General features: G+C 52.8%; 6 protein-coding genes across 6 annotated transcripts; 2 read left to right on the forward strand and 4 right to left on the reverse strand.

Annotated features, from left to right (window-relative positions):
• Positions 1-5,008: 5,008 nt before the first annotated feature.
• On the forward strand, positions 5,009-6,253 carry B0I36DRAFT_396478 (uncharacterized protein). The gene is made up of 2 exons (XM_046161551.1): positions 5,009-5,556; positions 5,858-6,253. Exons 1-2 carry the CDS (start codon positions 5,071-5,073, stop codon positions 6,092-6,094), a joined length of 723 nt encoding a protein of 240 aa, XP_046005924.1. The 5' UTR covers positions 5,009-5,070; the 3' UTR covers positions 6,095-6,253.
• A 1,661-nt stretch (positions 6,254-7,914) lies between these two features.
• B0I36DRAFT_298630 (putative hemolysin-III channel protein Izh2) lies at positions 7,915-8,942 on the reverse strand (the record flags this gene model as incomplete). The annotated part of the gene is made up of 5 exons (XM_046151954.1): positions 7,915-8,049; positions 8,104-8,340; positions 8,399-8,580; positions 8,630-8,802; positions 8,851-8,942. 5 exons carry the CDS (start codon positions 8,940-8,942, stop codon positions 7,915-7,917), a joined length of 819 nt encoding a protein of 272 aa, XP_046005925.1.
• A 27-nt stretch (positions 8,943-8,969) lies between these two features.
• B0I36DRAFT_355116 (uncharacterized protein) lies at positions 8,970-9,640 on the reverse strand (the record flags this gene model as incomplete). Its single annotated transcript, XM_046157403.1, has 3 exons — positions 8,970-8,993; positions 9,297-9,371; positions 9,401-9,640. The coding sequence occupies 3 exons, from the start codon at positions 9,638-9,640 to the stop codon at positions 8,970-8,972; spliced, it is 339 nt and encodes a 112-aa protein (XP_046005926.1).
• Positions 9,641-11,527: 1,887 nt separating this feature from the next.
• On the reverse strand, positions 11,528-12,706 carry B0I36DRAFT_368855 (uncharacterized protein; the record flags this gene model as incomplete). Its single annotated transcript, XM_046159681.1, has 1 exon — positions 11,528-12,706. The coding sequence occupies one exon, from the start codon at positions 12,704-12,706 to the stop codon at positions 11,528-11,530; it is 1,179 nt and encodes a 392-aa protein (XP_046005927.1).
• Positions 12,707-14,663: 1,957 nt separating this feature from the next.
• On the reverse strand, positions 14,664-15,424 carry B0I36DRAFT_355118 (uncharacterized protein; the record flags this gene model as incomplete). Its single annotated transcript, XM_046157404.1, has 3 exons — positions 14,664-14,698; positions 14,950-15,232; positions 15,272-15,424. 3 exons carry the CDS (start codon positions 15,422-15,424, stop codon positions 14,664-14,666), a joined length of 471 nt encoding a protein of 156 aa, XP_046005928.1.
• Positions 15,425-16,689: 1,265 nt separating this feature from the next.
• Positions 16,690-17,451, forward strand: B0I36DRAFT_355119 (uncharacterized protein; the record flags this gene model as incomplete). The annotated part of the gene is made up of 2 exons (XM_046157405.1): positions 16,690-17,289; positions 17,359-17,451. 2 exons carry the CDS (start codon positions 16,690-16,692, stop codon positions 17,449-17,451), a joined length of 693 nt encoding a protein of 230 aa, XP_046005929.1.
• Positions 17,452-27,864: the final 10,413 nt, after the last annotated feature.

Here is a 27,864-nt window from a genome sequence, read left to right on the forward strand (position 1 = left end):
CGAAGAACTGCCGCCCGTTGGGGTATGTGTTGTGCGGTGAGGAGATGTATTTCGAGGATGGCCGTTGCCGTGGCCAATTGAATGCGGGAGAGGAAAATATGTGTCGTTCTTCTTGGCTGTCCCTGCCGCGAGGGAGCCAGACAGTTGTGAGGCCAAGTGAGTGGGAAGTGGACGCCTTTGCCTGCGAGAGAGGTGACTTGGAGGCTTCGAAGCTGTCCGTTCGCAGAGTTGAGGGAGTAACGACACCCGGAGCTGGTGTTTCTGTGAGCAGCTACTTGAGCCTGCTTGAGAGTCGATTGCACGTAGTCGCCTGAGTGACAAAAGCAGGGCCCAGCTGCTGACATTTGTTCGGCTTTTAGGTCGCGATCACGACACTCGCGCAGGTCAAGCTCGTTTCCTGCGCCTACATGTCGTGTAAGATCTTGCCGTCAGTGTTCGAGATTCCGGAGACGCTCGTGGTTGCGGGTCTGGTCGGGGTTCGTTGGAGCCCTGTTGGTCTCTGGCACGTACTGCCTCAAAAGTCGACGCTGGCTTCTCGTGAAGCGGTTTCGTCGAGGGTCGGCAGGATCATGGTCGGAGGGGGCAGGATCGAAGTCCCTCCCAGCACTCGTGTGGTGTCTGGCAGCCACGCACCGATCGGGTTGCGCAGCTTGTCAGGAGGGGGAGCTGTGAACATAGCTGCAGTCAGTGGAGACCTAGAAAGTGCCAATGACATTACAATTGCACTGCTACGTGCTGGCGAGCACAGGTAGTTGTCGGATTCCACAAGCAGTGGCTGACGATCTCTCAAGAAGCTGGTTGGCGGGGAAGTTGTCTCAGTCAATGTCGGCTTGCGAGCGTCCTCGTCCCGTGGAGTCTTTGATGCCTGGCGGGTTTCCCGGCCACCGCTGGCAGTCTGAGTCGAGTGAGGGTAGTCTGAAGCTGATGACCGCCAGAGAAGCGACGCTGAAAGGAGACCGCAGGAGCTTAGCACACGAATGCGAGGTTGAAGACTGTGTGACGCCTACATGGTGATCGTGTGGGCAATCTTGAACGTCTCGCAAAACTGCTCGGGACGAAGCCACCGGGGCTGCGGTGGCGTGAGGACGATAGTCTGTGGCAGATGCGCGTGAGCGACGGGCCTAGGTTGGTAGGAAGCTCGTGATGGTTGAGAGGGGTGATTTCGGGCGAGAGCCGTGTTGGTGGTCGAGGCAAGGGCTGAGGCCAGCCTTGGAGTAGCCTGTCAATAAAGCTATCCGGCGCTCTCGGCTGTGCCCCGGGGGCATTGTGTCCCAGTTACGGATGTGCCGACAAACCCTGACCACCGTAGACACGCCTCCTACGCTTCCTGAGGTGTCTCGAACGTCGAGATCGCCCTCGCGTGGCATTGCGCGCAAGATACATAACGATCTGTCGGATGGAGCCCAGGTTTTGCACCACAGTCTGGCCGGCAAGAATGCTCTGACATGCCATCTGTGTCCTGAGACTGGGGCGACTTAGTCCAGGCGCGGCTCCCTGGCACACTTCCGCATGATAGGGCTGAACAATCAATGCTTCAGAATGCAGTATTCTACGTATTAAGCGGCCAGGCATCCGACAATATTGCAATATGAAGTTCGACGCTATCAGTGGATGCGCAACGCTGCTTGCCTAAGCAGCGCATGAATAGATATTGTCGTTACCCTACTTCCTGTCTCAATGGCCTCAGCTTGGACAGGCATGTCTGAATGGCCTCAGCTTGGACAGACACAAACCATCTCCTCAGCTGCCCACAATGACGACAGCTATGGGAATGATTGTTGGCCAACAAATCGGTCTGGATGCGGCCACACCAACCGACATGACCACGCTAGATCGCGTCTAAGACATTGGTTTAATTTGCCGCCTCGCAAACTCGCATCCTTGTCAAAGGCAGTGCTTCAGTCTTTTTCAGCGAACATGCAATCTGCGATACGCCAATACCTCTTAGCAAGCTCATAGCATCTACCTCAGGCTCTGCTCACTCAGTGGGCACTGTCTGACCTTCCTATACCCACGCTAACGGGCTGAATACGCTCCTTACCAAGAGAAAGCTTGAGACGATCCTGTCCCAGGGCTTGTGGCCTCTTCGACACAGTTTGTGACCTCTCCTCAGCCACTGGACAGGCGACAGACGAGCCGTGCGAATGAAAATACCGGAGTCGGGCCCTGCTGTCCCCGCCTTTCTTACCTCCTCCCCCTTCTTCCGCCCAAAAACAAGAAGTCTCGGCATCTCTCGCATTCCGCAAAATGTCTTCGAATACGCGTCAGCATCCAGCATTCGATGAGCGCATAAGCGGCGTGCCCAACCGGATGCGCCCGCTGCGCTTTCTCCGGCGCTCTTGTGCGGCGATCGACCTGAACGCCTTATCTCGACAGCACTCTTCGAATCGTGACTTCGGCCACCGAATCTTCTCAACCTTCCTCATCGAATTGGTCTCGCTCTACCCTCACGCGTTCTGTGCCCGGCTGTTTCACCGACCCTCGGCACGATGAACATAGGGCTATTGATTCGCGCGGTTGGTCCGATAAGAAGAACATTAGCTACAACGTCGTACAAGTGACGGGACCAGGGCGTAGTGCAGTCGAGGACGAGGTCGTCAAGCAGGTTATCCGCATAACTGGCCGCATGACTGGGAAGCAGAAAGGCGTGATCTACAGCAGGTCTAAGGCTAACTGTACACGGCTCGCCGAGCTGATCCGATGCGGGTACCACCATAGCGACATGAGCTTATCAGAGCGGCAAGCGGTACTCGAGGACTGGGTTGAAGGTCGATCAGAAACCCGCTGGGTAGTAGCAACGACAGGACTAGGGACCGGGGTGGACATCGAGGGTATCGTCGCCATTATCCACGCGGAGCAGCCGTACGGGCTTGTGGATTTTATCCAGCAGACGGGCAGAAGCGGGAGGAAGGCGGGGGAGGAGGTGGAGTCGATCGTGGTGCTAGGTAGGGCGGCTGTCTACTATGACCGGCAGGCGAGCGATGTAGACCAGCTGAACCGGCAGGCAGCAGAGCGGTTCGTGCAGACGCCAGACTGCCGGAGGCTCGTGCTTGGGGCGTTCATGGACGGCATCGCGCAGGACTGCGATAGTCTTCAAGCCGTGCGCTGTGACCGGTGCCGGCAACTTACAGAGGTACAGGCCGACGTACTAGATGAGGTTGTCGGTATGGGCGAATGTAGCGAGGGTGGTACTACAGGCGACTGGCACTCCGCAGTAGCCGAGGTAGTAGACGACCGTCTTAGAGGAGATAATAAGGAGAGGCAGAGGAGGATCCGGAAGTTGCTGGAGTGGGTAGAGTTGATGGATAGCAAGTGCGCAGTGTGCTACGTCAAGTGGTGTCACCAGGGCCGGGCAGATGGCCGACAGAGGACTTACGAGCACGAGTTCCGGAGTTGCAAGGTACTAGGAGGATCGGAAGCGTATATGGCGTGGCGGCGGCAGATCCGGTTCAAAGAGTACACGTGCTGCTGGACGTGTGGTCTCCCGCAGGCTTGGTGTAAGTGGGGCGGGACGGCGAGGTGCCGGTGGGGAGATCGAGTCATGCCCGTGGTCTGGCTAGCTACAGCGAGCAGGAAGCTTGAGCAGCTGATCTGGCGAGAGCTACAAGTCGAGTGTATGGGGAAAGAGGAGTTCATAGCGTGGCTAGGGCGGGGAAGGACCGTCGAGGATACCGAGGGTACGAATCTGGTCGCAGCTTGGAAGGCGATCGTCGAGGCAGAGTGTCTAGAGTAGTAGCACAGTCAGGCTTCGGCTGGCGCCGTGCAGAGGCCCCGCTTGGGGTGGAATGTGACATTGGCCGCCCCATCCCGCTACGGATGTTGCGCCGGAGCCTTAATCAAAGTCAAACCACCAGGCAGTCCGTCTTAGGCGGCGTGCAGTGGCTCACGCCAATAATGTTGCGTCGGCCCATTCCCCGTCTGAGCCTGCCATCCTGCAGAAAAACGAGCTGAAGGATGCCGCTCGCGAGCCTTGAAACGCCTGCCAAGCCATGCTCAATCTGGTCCACGTCATCTCCGTGGCTGCAAAGAACCTCGCCCTGACGCGCATGGCACTAGGGGCGCGCGCGTGGACACATGGCACAAGCTCAAAGCGATGTTCTGTGCCCTCGTCGAAGTGGACGAAGTGCCTTTACCAGGACATTGATGTGGCGTGTTCAGACAAAATTCCGAGGCCGCCAACCTAATATCCAACCAGTATGGGCCGCCAGTAGCCAGTCGGACTTCGACACTCGCAACTACTGATTGCGTGCCATCTGGATTGGCTGATTGGTCTCTGGTGTCGGAGTTGGGCCTGTGACTGCCGAGCGTGGGTGTGGTGTCTTCAGCTGGGCCAGGTCCCCAATCGTGCTGCCATGTTCCCCACTGATTTACATGTTCTAGACCGCTCCATAAGCGGGACTCTGTTGCTTGCAGCCCATCAACATGAATCGGTCGGCTGATTGGGCGGGAATCGTGGCATCTGGTTTGGGTGCCGTTGTCGTTGTCCCCCTTCAAGGTTTAACGCCACCATGGAGTCCTGGGGCCAGAGGACACGCCGCCATGACACTTTACAACTTACCATGGCGGCGGGAGGTTCTTCAGGGTTATTCTTGGGCGGGTCCATGGCATCTTCCGCTGCCTTCCGGCGGACCCTCCCACTTACAGAGATATCATGGTGCGCAGAAATCCAGCTTCGCCAGGTCCGGTTTCTTTGCCTAGCCTGCCTGGTCCGCCGCGCAAGAACGGAATCCCTCTGTGGCAGCTTTTGAATTTTTCCATGACCCACACCATCTTGTTGCTTGCTGGTGTGCTTTGTGGTCATCTGTTCTGACAACACCAGTCGTGCTGCAACCTGGTGGGAGCACGTGTCGTCGATGTCTGTATTCTAATCTCCTCAGCTGCATCGCCCACGGGTATCCTGTCCCTCTGCATAATACCGAAGAGTAATTCAATCACCCCCAGAAGTCAGCCGCTCCACGCCCATTCGATTTGTCCACGCGCAAGCGAAAGCGGATTACGCCAACAAAGCACCCATAATACGTTCTGTCGGTGCAGGTGGCTTGCAGGCTGTGGCCGCGATCGAGACAGGAGATGGTGACGCGGACCTCGGACAATGGCGCAGTTCCAGTGCCTCGAGACAACACACGCAAGCAAGTTGTCTCGATTCTCGTCATTCAAGGGCATCCTCGCGACACCCAGGAGACTCGTACTACACAGTTATGTGCCACCCGGCAGCTCTTCCATTCGACAGACCTCGTCAGCCACACCTTCGAGCTGGCTGGTACGCGGCCGAATTGGACCATCAGGGAGTCAACGAACACGACACATCCGAGCGAGGGTCCAAGTGTGGTCGGATCTGTCGACATCGCCACAATATCATCAAACGCTCAGCAAGAGGATGCGCTGCTGTCAATACTGCGAGCTATGAACGTGAATCCTGAATGGGATCAGCGCAACTGGTTCGACGATGTGTTAAGAAGATTGGGAGAGACGTGGCCGACGGAGTTCGCCGACGACATGATAGCCCCATTCCTCGACTACACTGTCAGACTACTCGTCGATGCGCCATTGGACTGGGTAGGCCGGCAACAAAACAACTTTAGATGCTATGCTACGAAGAAATATCTGGGAGGAGACCTAGCATGAACCGCATTTAGCCATAACACTCGAGCTGCGACTTTCACACCGCTGCTGGCAACCAGCCCTTGCACGCAATGGCGACCGCAAAGCCCCTTCACCGGCTTTCCCCAGCACATCAGCCGCCAGGTCTTGCGGACGGTCATCTGCGTGCGTCCGTGAGTCCAATAGAAGCTACTTCGTCGGGTTTCTGAGAGATGGGCATGACAGAGGCAAAAGTGTGAAACATGGCATATGCTAGAGCACTGAGGCTCCATGCAGTCGCCGAACGCCCTGGACGACCAGTGACCTTCCAACAAAGGTCACCGAGGGACTGAAATTCCGATCGATAGGCAAAGGAGAGCACCGTCAACGACGAGAGCGCGGCTACGTGCTCGCTGCCATCGAACTGGCATTGAGGAGAAAGACAATAGTGGTGGATTTAATGCAGTTGCGGGAAGCTGTCTCATGGTGTGATGGCACTTGGACGCAGCGATGAGTTCTGCGGCGAGAAGACGTTTTTGCCTGAGGACCAGTGCTTGAACATTAGTGCCCAGCCAGTCCGGTGCAGCGCACTTTATAGCCAGGTCGGGAATTTGCTCTCGATTGGTGGGAAGTAATGGGAGGTCATCATGATGTCCGGATCGCAACAAGAAACGCTCGGCCATTCTGGAGGTTCAAGCGCTGAGGCGAGGAAGTCAGACAGGTCCAGGAGGCCCCTCATAGATAATATTATTAGATGATACCGTCCACCATTGTATCTGTACCGATCCCACTGTTTCACAATTGCTGTTCGGCATTCTAGAGCTAGCTTGAGCGTGGTGCTATGCTCGAAGTCCCTGCACTCTGCCGGCTTACTGCGGCGGCCTTGGTTCTGGCATCAGCCTTTGCAAGTTGATGACCTCCAGGTTCCACTATAGATGTCTTGCACACCTGAAAGAGGGTGCGCTCTTCGGCGTCGAACGCCTAGCCACGACTGTGACGCACACTGCCGATCTCCAGGGTGTCCATGCTATCCTCGTGCTGCTCAAACACTGGCGCATCGTTGGTAGAGGGTGACCCGCTCGCGTCGCCTTGGTTTCAGTGTCTTTGGACGAAGCACGAACATGGGGCTGGAACAATACAATATCTAACAATGTCGCACAGTGCAGGTGGTTTAGATCTTCACGGAGATCCATTGGGCTGACTGAGACTCACGCAAGGAGACGGAGTGTGCCCGTCAATATCTGTTCGTACCCGTTCCAAACTAGACACGGCGTTACTGGCACAAGCCGCGGCGAAGCGGTTGGCGCCATTATTGAGGCTGGCATGGCCAGGTAAGCTCAGGCATGTACGAAATGAATACAGAGACGTGGCCCAGTACACTCCAAGCTGGATACTCATTACGACGTGTATCCCTCGCATGCCGATGACAGCTGGGTTGTGAATTGGAGCACAGAACTGGTGGGTGATCCTCGCGCCAAGAAAGGGTCTGTACAGTCCGCATACTGTCTGGGGATAGCGTGACCGGTCCGCACGGGAAGCAGCTCCGCCCTTAGCTCCGTGCTCAGCCCCTCTGTGCCTACTGTCATATTCCACCCCGTAATTGAGTCAACTTTAAGGGTTCAACATGCCCCACATATGCAGTGTCGACCGTGCACACCTCGACGTCCCTCTCATTCTCATGTAGGACATGACGAAAGGTCTGTGCACGTAACAGATCCGTCTCATTCCAGGCCCTTGTCCCCGCGAATTTCGATCCACTCTCAGCTGCGGATTTCCCCTAAATACTGTCTGCCTACGGTCGACTCCTTGATTGCTTGCAAGTCGAAGGACAGTGCCTCCTGGGTGGCCTTGCCTAAGACAGATAGCCGAGGCAATTTCCCCTTCTACGCGTGAAAGGGAGGCTATGAGGGCGAATGAGTGGAGGAACTTTATTTTTGAAGCTGTGCAGGTTTCCATAAATCATCATATGCGTGCCTGTCGAGACTATGTGTTGTGGGTTCTCCTCGAACCGGGTTGATATAGGATGGGGCTTCCACAACTACTTAGGCATGATCGACAGATGATGTGTACCAGAGACCGTGCCAACGAGACCCAGAAACGATCACTAAGAGACATTGATGCAATGATAATTTGGGTGGCTTAAAATGACGTAAGCGCCAAATTATAAGCGCCTCTGCACAATTCCTTCTCAGTCGAGCCCACTCACACCTCCACGATTCCCAATCTGTGAGCACTTTGGCAGGCTGCTGCACCGGATAAACGCATGGAGTACAACCTTGACACCAAGCTATAGCACTTGAAAAAGCCGCCACGTTGTACTTGGCCAAAGGGCGATCACATGTCGGCATATTGAGATGCTGCAAGAAGGCCTGCCAGGTGTGTGAACGTGGCTATCAGAACTAAGACGTGGAAAATCTGATGGCTAGCTCCCACAAGGTCGAACCTATATGGAAACCATCTCTCGGGGATCTACAACCAGGACGTCAATTTTGGGGCCTAGGCAAAGAATCGGAGGCGACGTACCCTTAAGGCATAGACAGCTGCGGCGATGAGATTAAGCGACATCGTACAAGCCAGCCACCGAAGGGACAGATGATTTCCCAGAACGGCCCAGCCTTTGATTTGAAGGCCATGTAACAGTGATGCGAGTGAACCCAAGCCAGATGTGCTGTAGACAAGTACACGCCACTTTCTAAAGGCAGAAAAGCCAAAGTCATGGCCAAAGATGAACCCCACACTCATGACAGCCGTGATGATATTCTTGAAACCAAACGGTTATCAGATACGCTCAGACGAACTGCTGGTAAGAATAACATACAATGGAGCTGTAGAATCTTTGCAGGTCCGGGAGGCCGGACAGTCCGTAATGAACCACGGGTGCATTAGCACTCCAGACGAGGACCACGATGCCTAAATAATCGAGGCGATTGCAGGACTGGGCCCAGCTGCGACTGTGATTGGACAAGAAGTGGAATATGTTCTTAACGTCAGTATAGTAATCTAGCCGGAGAATTCGAGCAACGGGCTTACATGGCGGAGCACGCGAAACAAAAGGCCACTCCGAAGCAGTAGCGCGATATCGTGGGATGATGCATATGATGAAGAAAGAAGGGGATAGTGGTGAAAGCGATACAACCAGACATATGTGAAAGGATGTTGACAGTCTCGTTATGCATGTACAGAACGCTGCGTAGTGATCTGTATAAAGACCCGGAGATTGGCCTACAACAACATTAGCCATGTATAAGCCGAATATCCAAGAGCACGTACCGATATCCAGACAGGAGGAATTCATTATCCTGTTGCCATGATGGAATCTCATGGTATGACATGAGCTTTTTGGACGACAGCTGGCCCTGCATACGATTTGCTTTTCCAGTAGGTGACATTTATAATATGTCAGAAGCCAAATACTGTAGTGATGAAGTAAGTTACAGTATCTTTAAGCAAGAACACGTCGATCAAGTATGGAGAACGATAACATAGCGACTTTGAGCCGCAAGTTCACTTATCCTACTCGTTAGTGGAGCATTCCTTGTTTGTGATGGTTAACCTGGTTGTTTGTCTCTTCCATGAGGTACGACAAGCATTATTTCCCTTTTATCCGACTGTATTACAGTACTGTATTCCACTCCGGAATTCGGTCAAACTCAAGGGGCCGGGCACTCGGGCCATTAGACGGCCGTTCTGAGAATATGACGTATATGTTGACTCACCCGCTCGCTGGTGCCCTTAAAGATGACGACTTGGACAAGAGCGGCACCCACGCCGAGAAGAGAGCCATAAGCTATCTGGAAACGAGCGGCATGTGTTCGATTACATGAGCCTGGACTGGACCAGCGCGAGGGTTTGGTACGTGATAAAGCAAAATGGGACCGACCAACCCCGTCTCAGCCTCGCAGGCAGTGCGCAGCCTAACAGCACTAGTGCACTGAGCAGCACTGGCCACTCTAGCTAAGGCCCTCCTCATTCGTGCCTTGCGATGTCTCACGGAGCCTTCACGCTGTGCGATGCCTGTGTTAAAGACAAACTCAACGATTGGCGCCTTGTTGACATGCATGGGCTGTCAATGGAAAGTCTCGGCCTCAACTTGGGCTGGATTGGATACTTCTGGTCACTCCTCTGATACTTGAGACAAAGATGATGGGGCACACACTAGTTAACGCAATATAGGTAGCCGCCATGCGTGGCATCCACACTCGGCTGCAGAACATGCAGAGCACGTCTCTACGGATCCACACACCCCATGGCCGTGGACTTATCTCGGTTACCATTCTAAATAGCGTCGTGGAGTAGGGTAAGAAGTGGCTTCATGTTGTCCTATCCTCCCGCCGGCACCTGCGGGCGACTGGCGTGGAAACGATGGCCACTCGCTGGGCGAGGGCCGCCCTGACAGGACGAGCGAGAGAGAGGTTGCACGTGATTGATGATGGGGAAACGACCTGTGCGCACGCACGAATCTTGAGAGGCAGGCACGGTCTGGGGAGGAAGGCGCGCGGTAGGCTGGCGGCCTGGCGGCAGGTAGAGGGCGAGGTGCTGGGGCGATTAACACAACGAGCCTCTTCGGAGATAGCTCTGGTCACCTCTAGCTCTCCCAACACGATACGGTACAACGCGGCTTGTGCTGATGCCCGAGTCTGTGACGGCTCAGACTTACGGTAGATAGCGAAACCGGCCGCAGTAGGCGGTTGCCCATGCCCATTAGCATAGCATACCTAAGAGCGATATCGATGTCGCTTTGTCGCCAGCCCAGCTGACGGACACCAGCCTTAGGGACGTGGCGTCGCTAGGCTCCAGCGGGCTGGTGGCCGCCCCTGCCTAGCCTGACCAGCCGCACGTCACAGACTGGGGGAAAGCGATCAATTCAGGTCTATCACCTCGTCGTCATAAATATATGTCCTTGTTCCTCGCAGTTGCTTGCCTTATGTGGGCTGCGCCCCGCCTCCGCACTATTGTCCAGTCGTGCACCTTGCTAGCAGTTGTGCTGACTGATCATGACGCCACCAAGTATGGGCTTTATGGTGCACCATACCAAGCGCATCGTTGACCAAACCACTTGCACAGTCGCGGTAATCGCCGCCAGTTCGAGCCCCGCGCGCCTCCGTTTCATCCTCCTCCTCCCTCACCTCCCCCGGGCTAGTCATATTACGCGTATACGCGCTTCCCATTAGTTACCTGTCACTTGCTTTCCTCGCCCCCCCCCCCCCGGGGCCCGCCCCCCCCCGGGGAGATTCTTCCAAAAGTCGCGCGAGAAGGCGGACGCGAACTTGCGGTCACGATCGGAGATGATACTTCGTTGAATACCCCAGTCGTTCCGGAGCAATTGGCGCGCTAGGGCATTGGCCTAGTCTTCGGCCGTGTAGTGATCGTTGCCCGGAATCAGCAGAGTACACTTCGGCCTAGCGCACGTTACAACTAACCGTGAGCATGCAGCTGTAATGGTCGAAACAGGGTGTGCCGGTGGTGTTGTGGTGTGCAGGCAAGCCGACGATGAAGCAATTCACCGGGTCTGATAGGTTGATAGTCGCCAGTTGGGTTCTCACGGCTGAGCTCGCAAGCAGGGCAATGGGCGACGTGACTCTTGATGAGGTTGGCTTTGCTGGCGAAAGACAGATCTGACGGGTCTTAAAGCATCCTATCCACTTCCCTGTGGTGTTGGTCGTCATGGTGCACGGCAAGCACTTGACGAGGCTGTGCGAAATGCAACGGCGGCGGCGGTTGACCCTATCGTACAAAACGCGATAGTGATCAACCTCGAAGGGATAGCCAGGGCGGGAGAAATTGACAGCGGCCTCCTTGTCTGCCGAGTCGTCGAAGTCGCGAATGGCGGGCATGGTTTTGCAGTTCCTTGTGGGGTTCCATGATGGCTCCGGACGCGGAGAACCACACCTTGTCCAGAATTGCGGGCTCGTCATATCTCTTGAGCACACCTATGGCGGCATCTTCCTCATCTTGGACCGCCCGCAGTCGACTCAGGGCATGCGGCACGTAGTTGAGTCTGCCAGGCCTTGAATCTATACTGGGACAGGTGATTCAGCTCAACGGTGTTATTACTGACTGCCAGGAGCAGGTCTTTGAGGTCAACTCTGGCCTTCTCAAAATCTTGGCATTGTTCTTTCAGTTGCGTCCTCAGGTCGACATTAGCCGAAGTGAGCTTTTGCAATTCTTCGCTGGTACTAATGCATATCCCCTCCAGTGCTAGATAAGACTCTACGAGTTTTTTTACACTTTCAAGGAGAGTAGCAGGTATTCTCGTGACATCTATGCTCGCTTCATCTAGTTCATTATCGCTGAAAGGTATTTGCAGGAGTATTTCGAGAGTCTTATAAGTCTGTTGTTTCTGAGCCTCAATGTGCCGAAGATAATCTCCAATGCGTCTGGGTGTATCCAGTGCGATGTGTTGCCCCTGGTATGGATAAAGTCCAGTAATTTCCGCCCGGATTTTCTCGAGTAGGTCCGCCTGAGCAGCGCAGCTTTGGCTTTTCAGCTCTTGTACTTGATCCTGAATCGAAGCCTCGTATGCCTTAATCGTGCGCTTGGCCTCGTTTGCCATTTCCAGGGCCCTTTCATACTCGCCTTGGATCTGCTCCTTCTCTCCTTGAAGCTTCAACACTGCTGACTCAAATTTCAATATAATCTTATGCGCTTTTGATGAAGTTTTGAGGCCCTTCAAGCTACTGTCCCGAAACTGCTCTTTCCAGTTGAGGAGTTCCGCCTCGGCTTCAGATAACTTTTCTTTCTTGTTTTTTAGTTCCACGTTTGCATGCTTTGCTTGTTGCTGTGCCTGGTAGAGCTTATCTTGTAAGTTCTGCAGCTCTTGTTTGCACTTGGACGCTTCAGTCTTTGCATATTGCTCACTTTGCTGTGTTTTCTCGGCATCCGCTTTTACCTGCTGTAATTGTTGCTCGAGGATTTTGAGCTCATTCCCAATACTACTCAAGCCGTCCTCTGCTCTTTGTCGAAACTTGAGTGCTTCGTCCTTTTCCGAGATCGCCTGGAGGGCCTCCTGTTGAGCCCTCGCGATTTGTGCTTCCCAATCCGCTGGTACGGCGTCTTCACCAGCTTGTTTCATCTGTTCTTCACTCTCTAGTACCTGTGCTGTTCGTTCGACCTGAGTTCCGTCCATAATATCACCCAATGGTCTTTGATCTATACTCGTTGGGCACTGACTATCCCCTACGATAGTCTCATATCCCGTTTGTATTTCGCTAGTGGCTGGTCCTTTACTTCCCACCTCTATTATTGCGAGGTCTTGGCCGTCGATGCCGTCCATTTCGCTAGTCGCGAGCACATCTCCCCCTTCAGCCGAGGCGTGCCTATCGTCTAACTGAGTACTTGAATCCGGTGATCTTGATGTCACGAGTACCTCGTGGCTTTGGGCTCTGTCTACTGGGGAGCCATCACTTCTCAGTGAATCTTTCATTGATTCTATCGGACGGTCGACATCACATGAAGAACCAGACATCTGTGTGTCTTCCAATATTAAGGAGTTCGTAGGCTTGGTTGGGATCGCCTGCTGCGGAGTTTCGTCAGCTCGCATGTCTTCGAATGCGGCCACCAGGACGGGTTCAGCCCTCTTCTCGGCTAAACAAGTGGTTTCCCTATCCGTTTCCTTGCTCTCTTTGTGTTCTGGTGACCTATGATTTATTGGTGTCTCATTCTCCCATCTCGTACATCCTTGCCAGGGCGGGCTCTGGCCCTCATCTGTGGCCTTTTCTGAAACGAAATCCTCCACGACATCCATTAAGCCGCCTTCAGGGCTTGAAGGTGACTCCGGATTCACTATGGTATGCCGCGCTTCTAGCTCGGCAGACTCTTCAGGTACTCCTAGGTCACTGTCGCCCATTGACGGCAAACTTTGCGTGGCCTCCGTCTGCAGGGCCGTATCCTTATTGTCTACGTCTGCATCCATTTCCATCTTGGCAGCTCTTTCTATTACTTCGCTGAAATGAGATTCTCTCCTATTGGGCATTTGCTTCCAGTCTCTTTTGGCCGATTTATCCACTCTGCCTCTAACTCTCCTGGGCCTCGTATCGTTGTTGCCGCGTGCATCTTTCTCGATAGGGTTTGTTGGTCCGGAGCGCTGGGTTTGTGCCTTTGTTAAGTCGACACTCGTGGACGCATCATGACTATGTTCCTCAGGGATGGTCGTCATGGTCGGTGGTGCGTCCCCTATTCGAGGGGCCTGTGTAAATCCAAATGCAAATTTAAAACCCCTCTTAGCTGCTTGCTCCGCCTCGAATTGACCTTGTACCTTCCCCATAGAAGTTTTGCGCTTGTCCCTGGACATCTCGGTCTCCACTCCGTCTCCAACCGGGGGTGCTTGTATAGTCTCACAATCCCCTTCACCATCTTGCTGAGCCCCGTCCTGATCTGCCTGCAGGGTTCTTGGTAGCTCGAAGTCGCCCTCGACCGATACGTCCATTGGCATGTCGTCAGTGGGTTGCGACGTCTCTTTCTGCAGTCCTTTACCCAGATGGTATCTCTCCTTATCGGAGATGTTGCCCTTGTCTTTTCTGTTTTGGTTCGATTCATGACCATCCTTGAGCCATCTCCGCTTCTTCGCATCGGGTTCTCCCAATGCTCTTTTCAATAGATCTCTCGCCGAATTTACCGGACTAGCGATATCGCATGGGAATCCAGACATCTGCAAGTCTGAAGACATCGAAGAATTCGTAGAGTCGGTAGGAATGGCCTGCTGCTGACTTTCGACGGTTTGAGTTTCTCCAAATCGAGGGGTTACTATCTCGACTCGGTTGGCCGGCTCCGTTGACCAACAGGTGGTTTCCCTCTTCCGCTTCCTGCCAATTATATCTTGTGTGCTATGATTTATTGGTGCCTCATTGTCCGTTGTATTGCATCCTTGCCGGGGCTGGTGCTGGCTCTCATCTTTGGCCGTTTCTGGAACGAAATCCTCCTCCATGGCATCCGTGAAGTCGCCTTCAAGTTTTGAAAGTGACTGCGGATTCATTATGTTACGCCGCATTTCTAGCTCGGGAGACTCCTCTAGCACCCCTGAGTCATTCTCAACGATTAACGGCTCACTTTGCGTGAGCTCCATCGACCGGGCTCGTACATGCTGATTATCTACGTCCCCAGCTATTTTCATCCGTTGACTCTTGTCAGTCACGGTCTGTGATCTGCTCCCTAATCTGGGTGACTGTGTAACAGCCTCGTGGTTCGACTCGTCCTGACCTTGCGCCTTCATTATTGAATTTTGCAAGTCTAGGTCGAGTTGTCTTAAATCCTCTCCGGACTGTGTGTCCGCTCGCTGATGCATGGATCCAATCCTGACTCCATCCTCCTCATCAGTGGACATCCCGGTCTCCAATCTGTTCCCGATCGGGATAGCCTCACGGTCCCCTTTACCTACTTGCTGTGTCCCGCACTGGTCTGTCTGCGGGGGTCGTATTGTCTTGAACTCGCCCTCAATAGGTACAACCAGTGGCACGTCTTCGGCGGTTTGCGACGTGTCTGTCTGTAGTCCGTTATCCATAAGGTCGATCACTGGCATTAGTGATTCGCCTCCAATGGGGAGTACTTTGAGAGCCTGATAATCTACTTTTCCCACGTGTTCTACCTGGTCTTGACCTTGCGCCCCCATTGTCAAAGTTTCACCAGCCAGATGAATTTGACTAGGCTGGTTCCCAGCCTGTACAGTCCCTGTAGTCAGGTCTCGGTCGCAACTTACTGAGATGGGAAACTCGTCTTCGCGCTGATGTGGCTCCGCGCATTCTATGCCCTCTAGACCACAGGGTAGCTGGGTTGTGATTGGGACTTGAGCACCCATCTCCTCCACGCGCTGGCCCCAGGAGTCGTCCGTCAAAGCTTGCTGCTGTTCCATATTGTCTCGCATAGCTTCTCGGGCTGGCATTACTTCGAGCTGTTTACTTAGCCTATGCGTTGACTCGATAGGCTGGGTCCCGATGCTGATGTCTCTGTGAGAGTCTTTGTGAAGTCTGTCGGGATTCTCATCACTGTTATTGACATTTTCATCTGCTTCCTCTTCGTCATGTTCATCGGAGTCAAAGTCTATTGGCTTTTTTGTTCTCGGCTCGATTGTAAGTGCCCGCACGATATTCCGCTTCGGTCTAGTACTCTTAGGTCTAGTGCTCTTAGGTCTAGCACTCTTAGGGGGTTCACAGCGTTCCGGATCGAAATAGATTCTAAGTTCCGTGAACTTTCTACTTCTCGCACCAGCCGCTGCAAGGCTTTTCAGGGCATCGGATATGATCCCGTTATTTATGCAAGTTTCTTTTCCCTTGTGTTTATCCCACAGCCAATCAAACAGGATTTTCGAAGTTTCCCCTAAAGCCTTATTTCGGTCGTGAATATTATCACAGTTCCGGCTCCAACGAGTAATAAGAAGGGAGTTTACAGTCTCCAATAAGATCTGGAAGTTTTCATATTGCTCATTTTCCGGATTTATATCACGTCCGTCGAGGATATCTTTCCAAAACAGATATTCGATGGTCGGCTCATTCATAGCTCTTCGTCCATCTTATGGGCAGCCGAAATGGGCACTATGGACTGGTGGATAGCGCCCAACTATGTCCATTGCAGTCTATGGCTGTGCTTAATGTACAAGCGACCCAGGTGCACGAGTGGACTATTACGTGTTGAGAAGGCCTATCATTACCTCAATCAGCCGTGCTATCTGGTCAGAGGTTTCTTTATACAAACTGCCTTCAACACGTATCTTAATCCTATTAAGTAAAAGGAATCTCCGGGCTGGTTCACCGCAGCCTATGTTGAAAATTGTGCTTCAAATCCGCATTGCCACCGAAATGCCAGACCATAGTCTTTGCATCGGAATATTGCCTCCTTTTAAGACTGCTGTGGTGCACTCTGGCCCACTCTCGCATCAGCAGAGTTTTGTTCAGGCCCATCGCGCCATGATTGTGCGGACGCGATGAAGAGCCGGAAACTAGAGTGTGTAGTTTGTAAGCCTACGTAAACAAACCAGTCCACGGTAAGTCGCCCAAAAATTATGAGCCCTTGAAATATTCAGCACAATCACTATAAATATCGTAGATACGGCGTCTCCTAGGTGTAATAGTACCAATCTTCATTTACGCGCTCCCATATGTGTTAAATGGGCAAGTCAAGATGCCTAAGATCGAGTTTGCTGAGGTAGTGTGGGTCTTTTCGTCCTATGCAGGCGTCTTTCTCTTGCACACCTTTCGTCGATCGGTTCCAATCACGAAGCCGAGCTTCAGGTTACAAAAGTACATCGTTGTATTATGTCATCTGAGTATACCAGTGATGGAAATCTGCAGATACCAACTGAGAGCCATCCATGGTACCCCAGAGCCTTCTGGCGGCGATTTCTTACTATGTGTACTGCACTCTCTTACAGCATTGACCCTGACTTCAAGGTTAAGAGTCGGAGACCGATCAATCGCGAGGCCAACGTACCAAACAATCACAGCGATGCGCTTCTGCTTTTCTGCAGCTGCATACCTGACCGGAGATCCGTTCCTCTATCGAGCATCGATCCACGTCATTAACGGTTTCGTCTACCCGCGCATCGGTATCAAGCTCTTGAACCGAATGAGAATTCTCCCATCCTACTCTGCAGTCTACACTGCGTCCAACTTTGTAGCGTCCATGCTGTCGATACACGAGACTCAGTTCAGCTTTGGGCCGCACGCATATCTTGCTATCTTTGCGGCCATCGTTGTCCTCAATCGATATGTTGCAGAACGAGTACAAATGCCGTGAGTTTCTTTTCCTCTGAAGCTGCGCATGTCCATCTTAAACTAACGCGCGAAATAGGACCGTCCCCAATTCACCAATGATACATCTATGCAAAGGTCTGGCCTTGGCTGGGATTACAGAACTGCCGCCACGAAAGGTTCCGGTCTTTGAAGCGGCCGCACACACCTCGAACCCTCCCATCGTCTGAGTGGGGCTGGCACACAAGGCCGCCTTCCTGCTTGTGGCTGAATGGTCATTCAAGCACTTGCTGTGTCGTCTGAGCTGGGGATTTGGCTCAACACGCCCTGTCATACATTTGTGTGTGACTGACCTCACTACGTATCTCGTGTGCGCCTGAGAAGTGGCGCTGAGTATTCCAGTACAACGAGCCATGGAGCAATGTTGCTCAGCCCCAAACAGCGCCGAGGCTTCCGATTACAGTTGATGACATCGTCAATTTGGTCTTTCTATCAAGTCTTTCTTCTGTTCGTGGTTAGCTATTGTGCTCCTGTAACTCCGTAGTCTTATGCTGCTGTATGAATCTCCCGGCAAAGATCATGATATCGAGTCGGGTTTTCTTAAAAGATGTCCCCTAGCAATCAGTATTTGACTCGAATGCTATAAGAATATCGCGTACTAGTCGAAAGGAGGTTTGCTATTTGCGAGGCCGTCTACTCAGTGGTCCTTGACAGGCCATTATGAGTATCAAATCTCAGAAGGGGTACCAGGCGCATGTCGCTCGAGCTCTACACGTGCTACGGGCCACTTCCGGCGCTACTCGTAGGAGGCGGTCCATGCGCTATTGCGGATCTGATGCTCACGTACACGGTGTGTCTCTTCCCAGGTATGTTTGTCTTGGTTGTTCTTTGCCAAACCATTCAGGCCGTACCCGCTGCCTGGACGGTGGTTCATATATTGTTTGGCTCCAGTCAGCCGCCAGAGGTTGGGTCGTGGGAGGCTGCGTTCCGCGGCAGCCGTTGGTTCACGCGCGGCTGGACACTACACTTGTAAAATCCAGCCTCCTATACACCAGCTAGACCACGGTTATACACCGTTCCGTTTTAAAGGGCCCACTTTTAACGGACGGCCGGACACGGCTTGACGACGTGCCTGGATCCCGTTTACTATCTTCCAGATAACACTACACTGCAGGACTGGTTACATTAATGTGTCCCCAAATGGTCCATTTACTGCACCTTGTCACAGAATGCCTGGTTGGCGATTCGCAGCAGGACAGGCGTATGACATGATCCCTAGTCGCGGGGTAAAATCACAACGAGCAAGCTCCAGTTTTACATCAACTCAACGGGCAGAGACAAGATGAAGTTCTGATACAAACTATGAAAGTCTGCTTCCTTTGATTTCAGGTTTGTCCAGTAGGGACGGCGTTTCTTTGTAGTATGCTTGGGTAGCAAAGCATATATCTCTTATTATGCATGCGGCTAGTTATCGAAGTATCCCGCCGGCATTCGCCAACTCTGCAATGCACGAGGAAACCGACGCGTAAACAGCCCTTTATACAAAGCTTCTTACGGCTGCCCCCACGATACTATCCGCCTATTATAGTAAATACTCGAGATCAGGTAGAACAAGAACAGCCCAGCCCAGACCAAGAGCGCAACGCCGGTCGCGGCGACAACAATGGCGATAGCCGCGATTGCCACACCGTACGAAAACTGCTAGAACCGCGCATCGTCCTCGAAACGTCCTGTCGCCAGCGCGACCTACATCGCCGAGAGCACTACCGTAATATACACGAACACGGCCAGCAGCCAGCCAAAGTTGCGCTCAAAGAGGGTCGTATACCTCTAAGTCTAGACCCCCCATTGCGACCAGTGCGCATCGCGCCCAGGGGTCGCGTCGCGACGCGGTTGAGCACCCCACCATACATTTTCCCATATAAACCTGCTCAACCGCGTCGCACCGCGACCCGACCACCTGCATTGTGACCGTCAAAAAGGAAGCTATCGTCATGGTCGCAAAAGACTACCAATTGCGCGCCCTGCGCGCACTGGATGAAGTTGAGGCTGGCGTACCTGTCGCGACGGCTGCTAGACGACACGATGTCGACAGATCCTACCTACGTCGTCGCCTTGACGCGTGCCCAACCTTCAAGCAAAGGTACCAAGTCCGACAAACCCTCTCCGTGACCCAGGAGGATTATCTGGTCTCTTGGGCCCTCGACCAAGCAGCAATGGGCTATGCAGCTCCATTGAAGCAATTCAAGCACTTCGCGATGCGCCTGCTGGCTCTCGACAACCCCTCCGCACACCTCGGCAAGCACTGGTACCGACGCTTCATCCGCCGCAACCCGACCTTGAAGACCTCGAGATCACGACTTATTGAATACAAACGATACGACGGTGCCTCCAAGGCCAATATCGACATCTTCTTCGACCGCCTGACGTTATTGAAGGGCAAACGAGTACGGCCCGAGAACATATGGAACGTTGACGAGTGTGGCTTCGCGGAGGGCCTAGGTCACAATGGCTTCGTGGTCAGTGATGCCTTGCGCGACTTTACCTTGAAAAAGGACGGCGCCAGGAGCACCTGGATCACGATAATTGAGGCCATTTCTGCTGGCGGTGGCTTCATCCCTCCCCTTGTTATTTTTAAGGGCCAATCCGTGCAGCAGCAGTGGTTTCCCGACGTCGAACTTGACAGGTGGAAGCATTGGTGTTTTGACACATCGCCAAACGGGTGGACCAGCAATGATATTGCTCTGAAATGGCTCAAGGAGGTATTTATTCCCAACACCAAGCCTACGGATTCTAGAGAGTGGCGATGCCTTCTTCTCGACGGCCACAAGTCGCACGCAACAGAGGAATTTATGACGGAGTGCTTCATCAATAAAATCTGGCTGATTTACCTCCCGGCTCATACCTCACATGTTCTTCAGCCACTCGATGTGGGCGTGTTCTCGGCGGTGAAGGACCACTATCGTCAAGCGGTCGCGGAGGTTGCATATAACACTATGAACGAGTCCCCAGGCAAGCGGGAGTTCCTTGAAGCATACCAAATTGCGCGCAAAAGAAAGCTCAATAAGGAGAACATCTTAGGAGGCTTCAAAGGCACAGGGGTGTGGCCTCACAATCGGTTGAAGGCGCTGGGTTCCCGCTTCGTGATGCGGGACTATGAGGAGGTACGGGAGGCCCAGCAGAATCCCCAAAATCGGGCCCAAACGACGGTTTTAGAGCCAGATTTTTTGACGCCCTTGTGTGCAATTGACGTCAAAACACCAAAAACATCTCGCGATGTCTATAAAATGCATAGGGAGTTGGTAAAGTGTGGTGTACCTTTAGGGGCGGCGACCTGCAGGAAGCTGTTCAACAAGGTCGGGAAGGCAATCGACACTTCGAACATCGCGCGCACCACCGCAGAACACCAAAAAGACCGTCTCCAAGCAGCATTAGATGCTTCAAAGCCTGCTAAACGCCGCAGAGTCGATCCGGATCCCAATAAACAGTTTGTTCAGGTCGTAAACGTGGAGCGCGCAAAGAGGCAATTGCAGCTCGAGATGGGGGCGGACTTCAGCACGGATGACGACACCGACAGCAGCGACGACGAGGTAGAGATCATTGAAGACGACATTGACGAGGAGAGCTGCATTGAGGTGCGGATCAATTGATTTGAAGCCTTTTTAACGAATGCTTGTTCAGTTATTGCAGAGTGACCATGTGGTCGGAGATGCCCTCATGCGCAGGTTGGGGGGTGGTCGCCATGCGCACTGGTCGCAATGGGGGGTCTAGACTTACATCATGGAGAGGGTTGGTAAGTTGGGTCTGGATCAAGGAAGAGCCATTTCACATGACTCTTTTGCACCATAAAAGGCCAGAAAAGAAAACTCCAAAGCATGATCTCTCTCTCTTGTTCCTCCCACTACGTGATCAGGCTGGTTCTACGTCTCCCATATGGACTGAAATGTCAGTCGAGCTTTCGATGACAGCCAGGCACGAGCTCCACTGACCCCCGAGGATAATAGTCTCACTCAAATGTAGAGACCGTAGAGTGGAATGCGATTACGCTATTCCGATAAGATAAGCTTTAGAAACATGTACTCTACGGAATCGAAGGGGTTTCAGATTAAGAAGCATAACATCTTGCCCGTATGGTATCGGTAATGACCTTGGGGATAACGTAATCCACAAGTGACCCGGCCACTTTCCGTCATTTCCGTATGGGCAACCTTATTTCCCCTTTTTCTCCACCAGTAATTATGGAACGACAATCAATTGAATGCGACCTTATTCTAGCGCTTCAGGCGCTCCAGTCAGACCCAAAATTAAGTGTACGAAAGGCTGCACAGATCTATAATGTACCTCGTACGACACTCCAAGACCGACGAAGAGGCGCGCAGCGTAAACGAGAAACCCGACCACCCTGCTAGAAATTGACCTCGTACGAAGAGGACAGTATCGTACAATACATACTCGACCTAGATTCGCGATCGTTTCCGCCGCGGATAAGTGGTGTTCGAGAAATGGCGGATCGACTCCTCCGCGTACGCGACGCGCCACGCGTCGGAACGAACTGGGCCTCAAACTTCGTACGACGACGACCTGAGCTCCGTACGCGTTTAAATCGAAGAATCGACTACCAGAGGGTCCTCTACGAGGATCCGGACGCGTATCGCGCGTGGTTTGAGCTCGTACGAAACATAATCGCGAAATACGGGATCCACAATGACGATATCTACAACTTCGACGAAACGGGCTTCGCGATGGGCAAGATCTCCGCCGAAACTGTTGTTACAACCTCCGATCGACGCGGGAGGCCAAGAGCCGTACAACAAGGTAATCAGGAATGGGTTACAGTAATCCAGGGTATCGCGTCGTACGGCTATTCGATCCCACCATATATTATCTTCGCGGGGAAGGTCCACCTCGACTCCTGGACCGCGAATAGCCCTCTACCGGCCGACTGGGTAATCGCGCTTTCAGATAATGGCTGGACGACGAACAAGAGAGATCTAGAATGGGTAAAACACTTCGATTTCCATACGAAGAGTCGTACGAAGGGTACCCACCGCCTCCTTATCCTCGACGGCCACGAGAGCCACCATTCCGTCGATTTCGAGCTCTACTGCAAGGAACAGAACATTGTAACGCTCTGTATGCCTGCTCACTCATCACATAAGCTCCAGCCTCTCGATGTTGGGTGCTTTAGCCCTCTAAAACGGGCGTACGGTAAAGAAATCGAGGGTCTTATGCGGGCGCACATTACCCGTATCTCAAAGGAGGACTTCCTCCCAGCCTTTTATAAGGCGTACGACGCCGCGATGACAAAGTCAAACATCCAGGCAGGCTTTAGAGCAACTGGCCTAGTACCGTACGACCCGAATTACGTGATTTCGCAGCTAGATGTGAAGTTTCATACGCCGACACCGCCAGGTTCCTCTGCTGGACTACCACCCCCTTGGGTTTCAAAGACGCCAAACAACCCAATTGAGGCCGAATCGCAGACGGAGTATATTAAAAATCGCATCGTACGACACCAGAATAGCTCTCCGTCGTCCATTATTGAGAGCCTGCGGCAGCTAAATAAAGGAATCACAATGATGGTGCACGAGCAGACCCTTATGCGCCATGACCTCGCCGAACTTCGAGATGCAAACGACCGCCTTAGCCGCCGTCGTCGTACGAAAAGAAAACAGTTACAGAAAGGAGGGTCCCTTACGATTGATCAGGCAAAGGATTTGAAGGCTCAAATTGACGCGACGGAGCAGTTAAGGGCGGAAACGAGTCAGAATAGTAGTCGTACGAGGAGGCCAGAAACGCGCGCGCGACGATGTGGCGTCTGCGGCGAGCCCGGCCATAATGCTCGTACGTGTCAGAAAGTTGTATCTGCCTCTGAAGAAGAGGATTCCTCATAGTTTCAATTAATTTAAGGCGTTGTGGTTGAATTATCTTACACATTGTCGTACGAGTGCTTGAAAAGTGGCCGGGTCACTTGTGGATTACGTTATACTAAGATTAAGACTCACTAGAGAAGGGAAGTTCTTGTGAAAGTTCCATCCGTTATTAGCTGAACAACAAAGCGCTTCGACACCTCACGGGGATCTGGATGTCAACTCTCTGATCTGTATCCCGAAGAAATATGCGATAACGACAATAGGCCTCTTCCCTATCTTCGTCATCGAATCGTCGCATGGGGCATATATTAATCACCAAGCATCAGCGTGCTGCGATTCCACTCTTCGCGTGAGTACGAGGGCCATTTCCCATTAGATATGGTGAGCCGCCGCGTGTATTATGTCGGTTTGGAGTCGAGGAACTTCAAGACGCTCTTGAGACAGCGCAGTGTGCCAAGAATGCAGAACTGGCGCGCTAGTATATGAAAAAAAAATGATAAGCATGAAACCCACATGTCAAGCGAAATGTGCGCAGATCCCTTGTGGGCAATAGCTCTGCGACCATGCAACGAATCTCTGACGGCATACTATCCATGTGCACTGAGTACAATGTGCTCAAGGTGTGTGACAGGAAAATAGCTAACAATGCTGAATAGAAAGGTCTATTTATAGTGTCCCCGGTGGTCCGACATGTCTGATGAGTGTGGTGTTTGGGGATTGCAGAAACAATGTAGAGAGTGCTGAGCAGTGCCAGTGGTTGAGCAAGCGAACAAATATACTAAGTTATGGTTGCTGCTGGAGGAGCGAGCAGTGTGTACATATTCATGCCCATGCTATGGATGCATTCTTTGGCTTGGCTCACCATTAGCAATATCTCAATCAAGCTTTCTCGTCGGCCTCTCTTTGAGGTAGGGCTAATTGTGTTCAGCAAACATCCGAACAATTCATGCCCGCACAAAAAGCGCACAAAGAAAGCGAGCATTCATGAGTCTGCCGCCGTTCGAGCAGAATCCGGGAGGGGGCCGGCACTGTGGTTTGTACGAGCGGCAGCAGGGATTTGTCATCAGTCATAGAACAGTTTGAGTTGGGCTTCCGTTACCTACTCGAACGTTACTTTGACAGACCGTTACGCTGCTGGGGCATAACGGAGGGATTTTATGCACGATTGCGATTTATGCAGTCGTGGCTGGGCGGACGGATCTGGCTGGGGAGTGGGGCGGACATCAGGTGCCCACCGAGTACCCTGCACCCATTGGAAAATACAGTTATGTGGTTCGGATGGTGTCTTAACACCCGTGCGGGTCACGGTCAATAGACAATACGGTATGAGCAGTTCCAGATTGGAGCCAGAAAGAGCCTGATATTCTCAGTCTTCTTTCACAACCTCAGTAATGGCTGCCTCCTCAAGCCTGTTGAGCTCGAGACGCTGGTCTGCAATGCGCTTCAGGATATCTTGCCTGCTTCAACACACCCAGTGGAGTGTAATCGAGTTAGTGAGCACGGACAGACGTCCAACCCCGGCAGCGCGTGAACTGAATCCACTGTGCCACATAGCCAGGGGTATCGCAGCCACGTAAGTTAAAACATTCACGAATCAGATTCACCCTTGTACCCACGATCCTATACTCTACCAGACATGTTTGTTGAATCCCTGTAAACCTCGCATCGTCCCAAAGGAAGCTACGTGCTACATGTTTTTTTTTTCAGAGACCTGTGGGTATGTCATGCTTTTACGGCGCAATTGCTTGTTGCAGAGGATAATTGTGAAGGGAAGGTGTAGTGGTCTGGCAGTGGCCATGAAATATTTTGAGTAATTTCAGTTCTTTTTAGAAGTGACTTCGCCTCGTTGATTCATAATCAAACTCGGATAAGATAGAGGATACAATTCGGTGGCTACACCGTGTCCCAAATTAGCCCATTGATATGGTAAAGGCAATTACTACACGGGCATGAAGAATTGCTACCCGGGCATGACTCTTACACGGGCATGACCTTTTGCAGCCTCTGATTGGTCCATCCCTTTTTGTTAGTGCATCTAGATTCTGCCAACGCTTCCCTTGTACCTCGGGATTAGTTCTCCATCACGACGATCGACGAGACATATGGAAGCTATTCACTAGCTAGCTACTACACCAATTACCTCTTGTCGCATGTCAAGCCTACTGATAATGATTGTTCGTGAAAGATACCATATTTGTCAAGGTCCCAGGGCTCCAGGCGTGGTGTGTTAGGCCCCCTGCTGAGACCTACACTCAAACACACGCTGTATCAGGAATATCCAATAGCCTCATCTTCCAAGGCATCTGCATCACAAAGCAGGTCATTCCTTTGTGCTGAAATTGGTCCCCTCTTTCCTTCTTTCATAGTCAAATCAACTGCCCCTTTAACCATGTTCTCATCCGTGCGTGCGACACTCTTCCTGTCGCGATCACGGCCGTCATTATGTCCCAGCCCGACTCTCGATCTAGCTCAGCAAGCAACCAACGACTACGAAGCTATCAATTACGTCCTCGAAAACGACAGCGGCAGAACCAATCTGAGAGTTCAAGACCACCTTCGTCTAATAGCACAGGGACGAGCATTGGCCCACACTTTGGCGTGGGAGACGACGAGGCACTCTATAATGCTTTCGCCTCGTACCCAGAGACCTTCACGACCGCTCCACGCCCCCATGGATCGCGTGGGCTGAACGAGCCACCATGGGAGCTGCGATTCGATCATGAGATTCACCTATCGAATGATTTCCCAACCCGAGGAAGACGGTCGCAACGAGTAACAATGCCTATACCAGGCCCGGAAATCGACCAGTCACCTGCCTGCTCTCCACAACAATCAGCACAAGAACAATTCTCTCCAACAAGACCCCAGTTTCAGTCCGCCCTTAGGCTAGTGCGCGAGGTGATTGGGACAGATCGAAGACTTACCATCGAGCTCGTCCGGTCATACGAACGAGTCCGCCAATGGCGCGAGATATGGGGCTACTCGCCGCTCAGTTCAACTGCATTCGAATCATCTCCGCCATACTCGCCTCCCCGAGAAAGGCACTCTCCGCCTATCGCCTCGCCGCCCTCGCCCGACCACCCCTTGTCGCCTGTCCCTGACCCGATCCCGAACCCACCTATCCCAGGCGACCCAGCGCCCTCAGCCGAAGTCCCGTTCGAGTGGGTGAATACTTTCGCGAAGGCTAATGGCTTCGGTATTGTTCGACGAAATGCCTACTCATATAAGGGTCGGAAGATCCGGTACTCTTTCCAATGCGATCGATTCGGAGAACCACGCCCCTCAGAGAGTACCGGTATTCGGCAACGGAAGTCTCGAAAGTGTGGTTGTAAATGGATGGTCATTGCCGAAGCACTGGAGGAGGGTAGATGGCTTCTACGACACCACGATAATTCCGAGCATAGCCAGCATAACCACCGGGCCAGTATCAAACCATCCGCCCATCTCTCCCACAGACGACTCACTACACCTATCAGGGCAACAGTCGAATCGACAAGCCGTCGGGTCGGAATTCGGGCCCGTGACGTACGCGCGATCGTCCTGGAGCAGCATCCCGAGTCATCCTTTACACGAAAGGATATCTATAACGCCAGGTCTCGTATCAGTCGAGACAAGTTGAGCGGCCACACTCCTACTGCAGCACTGATCAAGCTGTTCGACGAGATGGAGATTCCCTATCTTGTTAAGTGGGCGGATGATGAGCCAAACCGCCTCGTCGGTCTTGTCTGGACCTTTCCGTACTGCCTCCAGATGTGGAAGCGGTTTCCTGAGGTCATCAGCTTCGACAACACATACAACACCAACCGCTTCAAGCTTCCATTATTCCAAGCAACAGGACAGACCTGCCTTGGTTCTGTCTACAATGCGGCGTTCGGTCTGATCGACAACGAGAGACGGGAGGGGTTCCAGTTCCTCTCTGAGAGCATTCGACAGATCTCAGAGCAGCACTCTATTCGCCAACCGGACGTTATCATTACTGACTTCGACGGTCAGATGAAGGCCGCCCCGAATGATCAGTTCCCTGATGCACAGCAGCAGCTGTGCATCCACCACATCAATTCTAACGTCTTCCTCAAGTCAAAGCAGAAGTGGGTCAAGGGCCAATGTAGCAGTAGTAGTCCCGACAGCAGCAACGGGGAGGACTACGCTCCACAGGCACAGGCTGAGCTCGGCCCGAAAGACGGACAGTTGGTCAACGCGCAGACAGCTGAAGTCGTCCCTCATAGCCATCGAGGGGTTCTCATGATGTGGAAGGTCGTCTTGTTTGCGGAGACAGAGGAGGCTCGCGAGAAGGCGTGGGGAAGCCTCTGTAGGGAATTTGACGATCAGCGGGCCATCCTGCGGTATCTCCATGGAACCTACATGCCTGTCAGGGCGCAGTGGGCACGATGTTTCATTCGCAACTATCGCAACTTCGGCATACGCGTCACATCTGGGACAGAAGCAAGCAACAACAACATCAAGAGCTATCTCCTGAATGGTATGAGCAATCTCTATCGGCTTATCGAGGCTATGCAGGACATGATGAAGGACCAGGAGCGAGATTTCAACGACGCCTGCGCAGCGGACGAGGTACTTACCGCGCGAGAGTACATAGGGTCCAGCTCGGAGTATCTAGGCGAACCCCGGACAGCACTCTCTTCGAAGGGTCTCGGGCTTATCAACAAACAATATCGGCTAGCAAGGAAAGCAATGCCGACGGGGAAGAATCCGTTCCCTGACCCCATTGGCGA

The sequence above is a fragment of the Microdochium trichocladiopsis genome (genome assembly GCF_020744255.1).
Source record: "Microdochium trichocladiopsis strain MPI-CAGE-CH-0230 chromosome Unknown B0I36scaffold_12, whole genome shotgun sequence".
In the NCBI taxonomy this organism is placed as follows: domain Eukaryota; kingdom Fungi; phylum Ascomycota; class Sordariomycetes; order Xylariales; family Microdochiaceae; genus Microdochium; species Microdochium trichocladiopsis.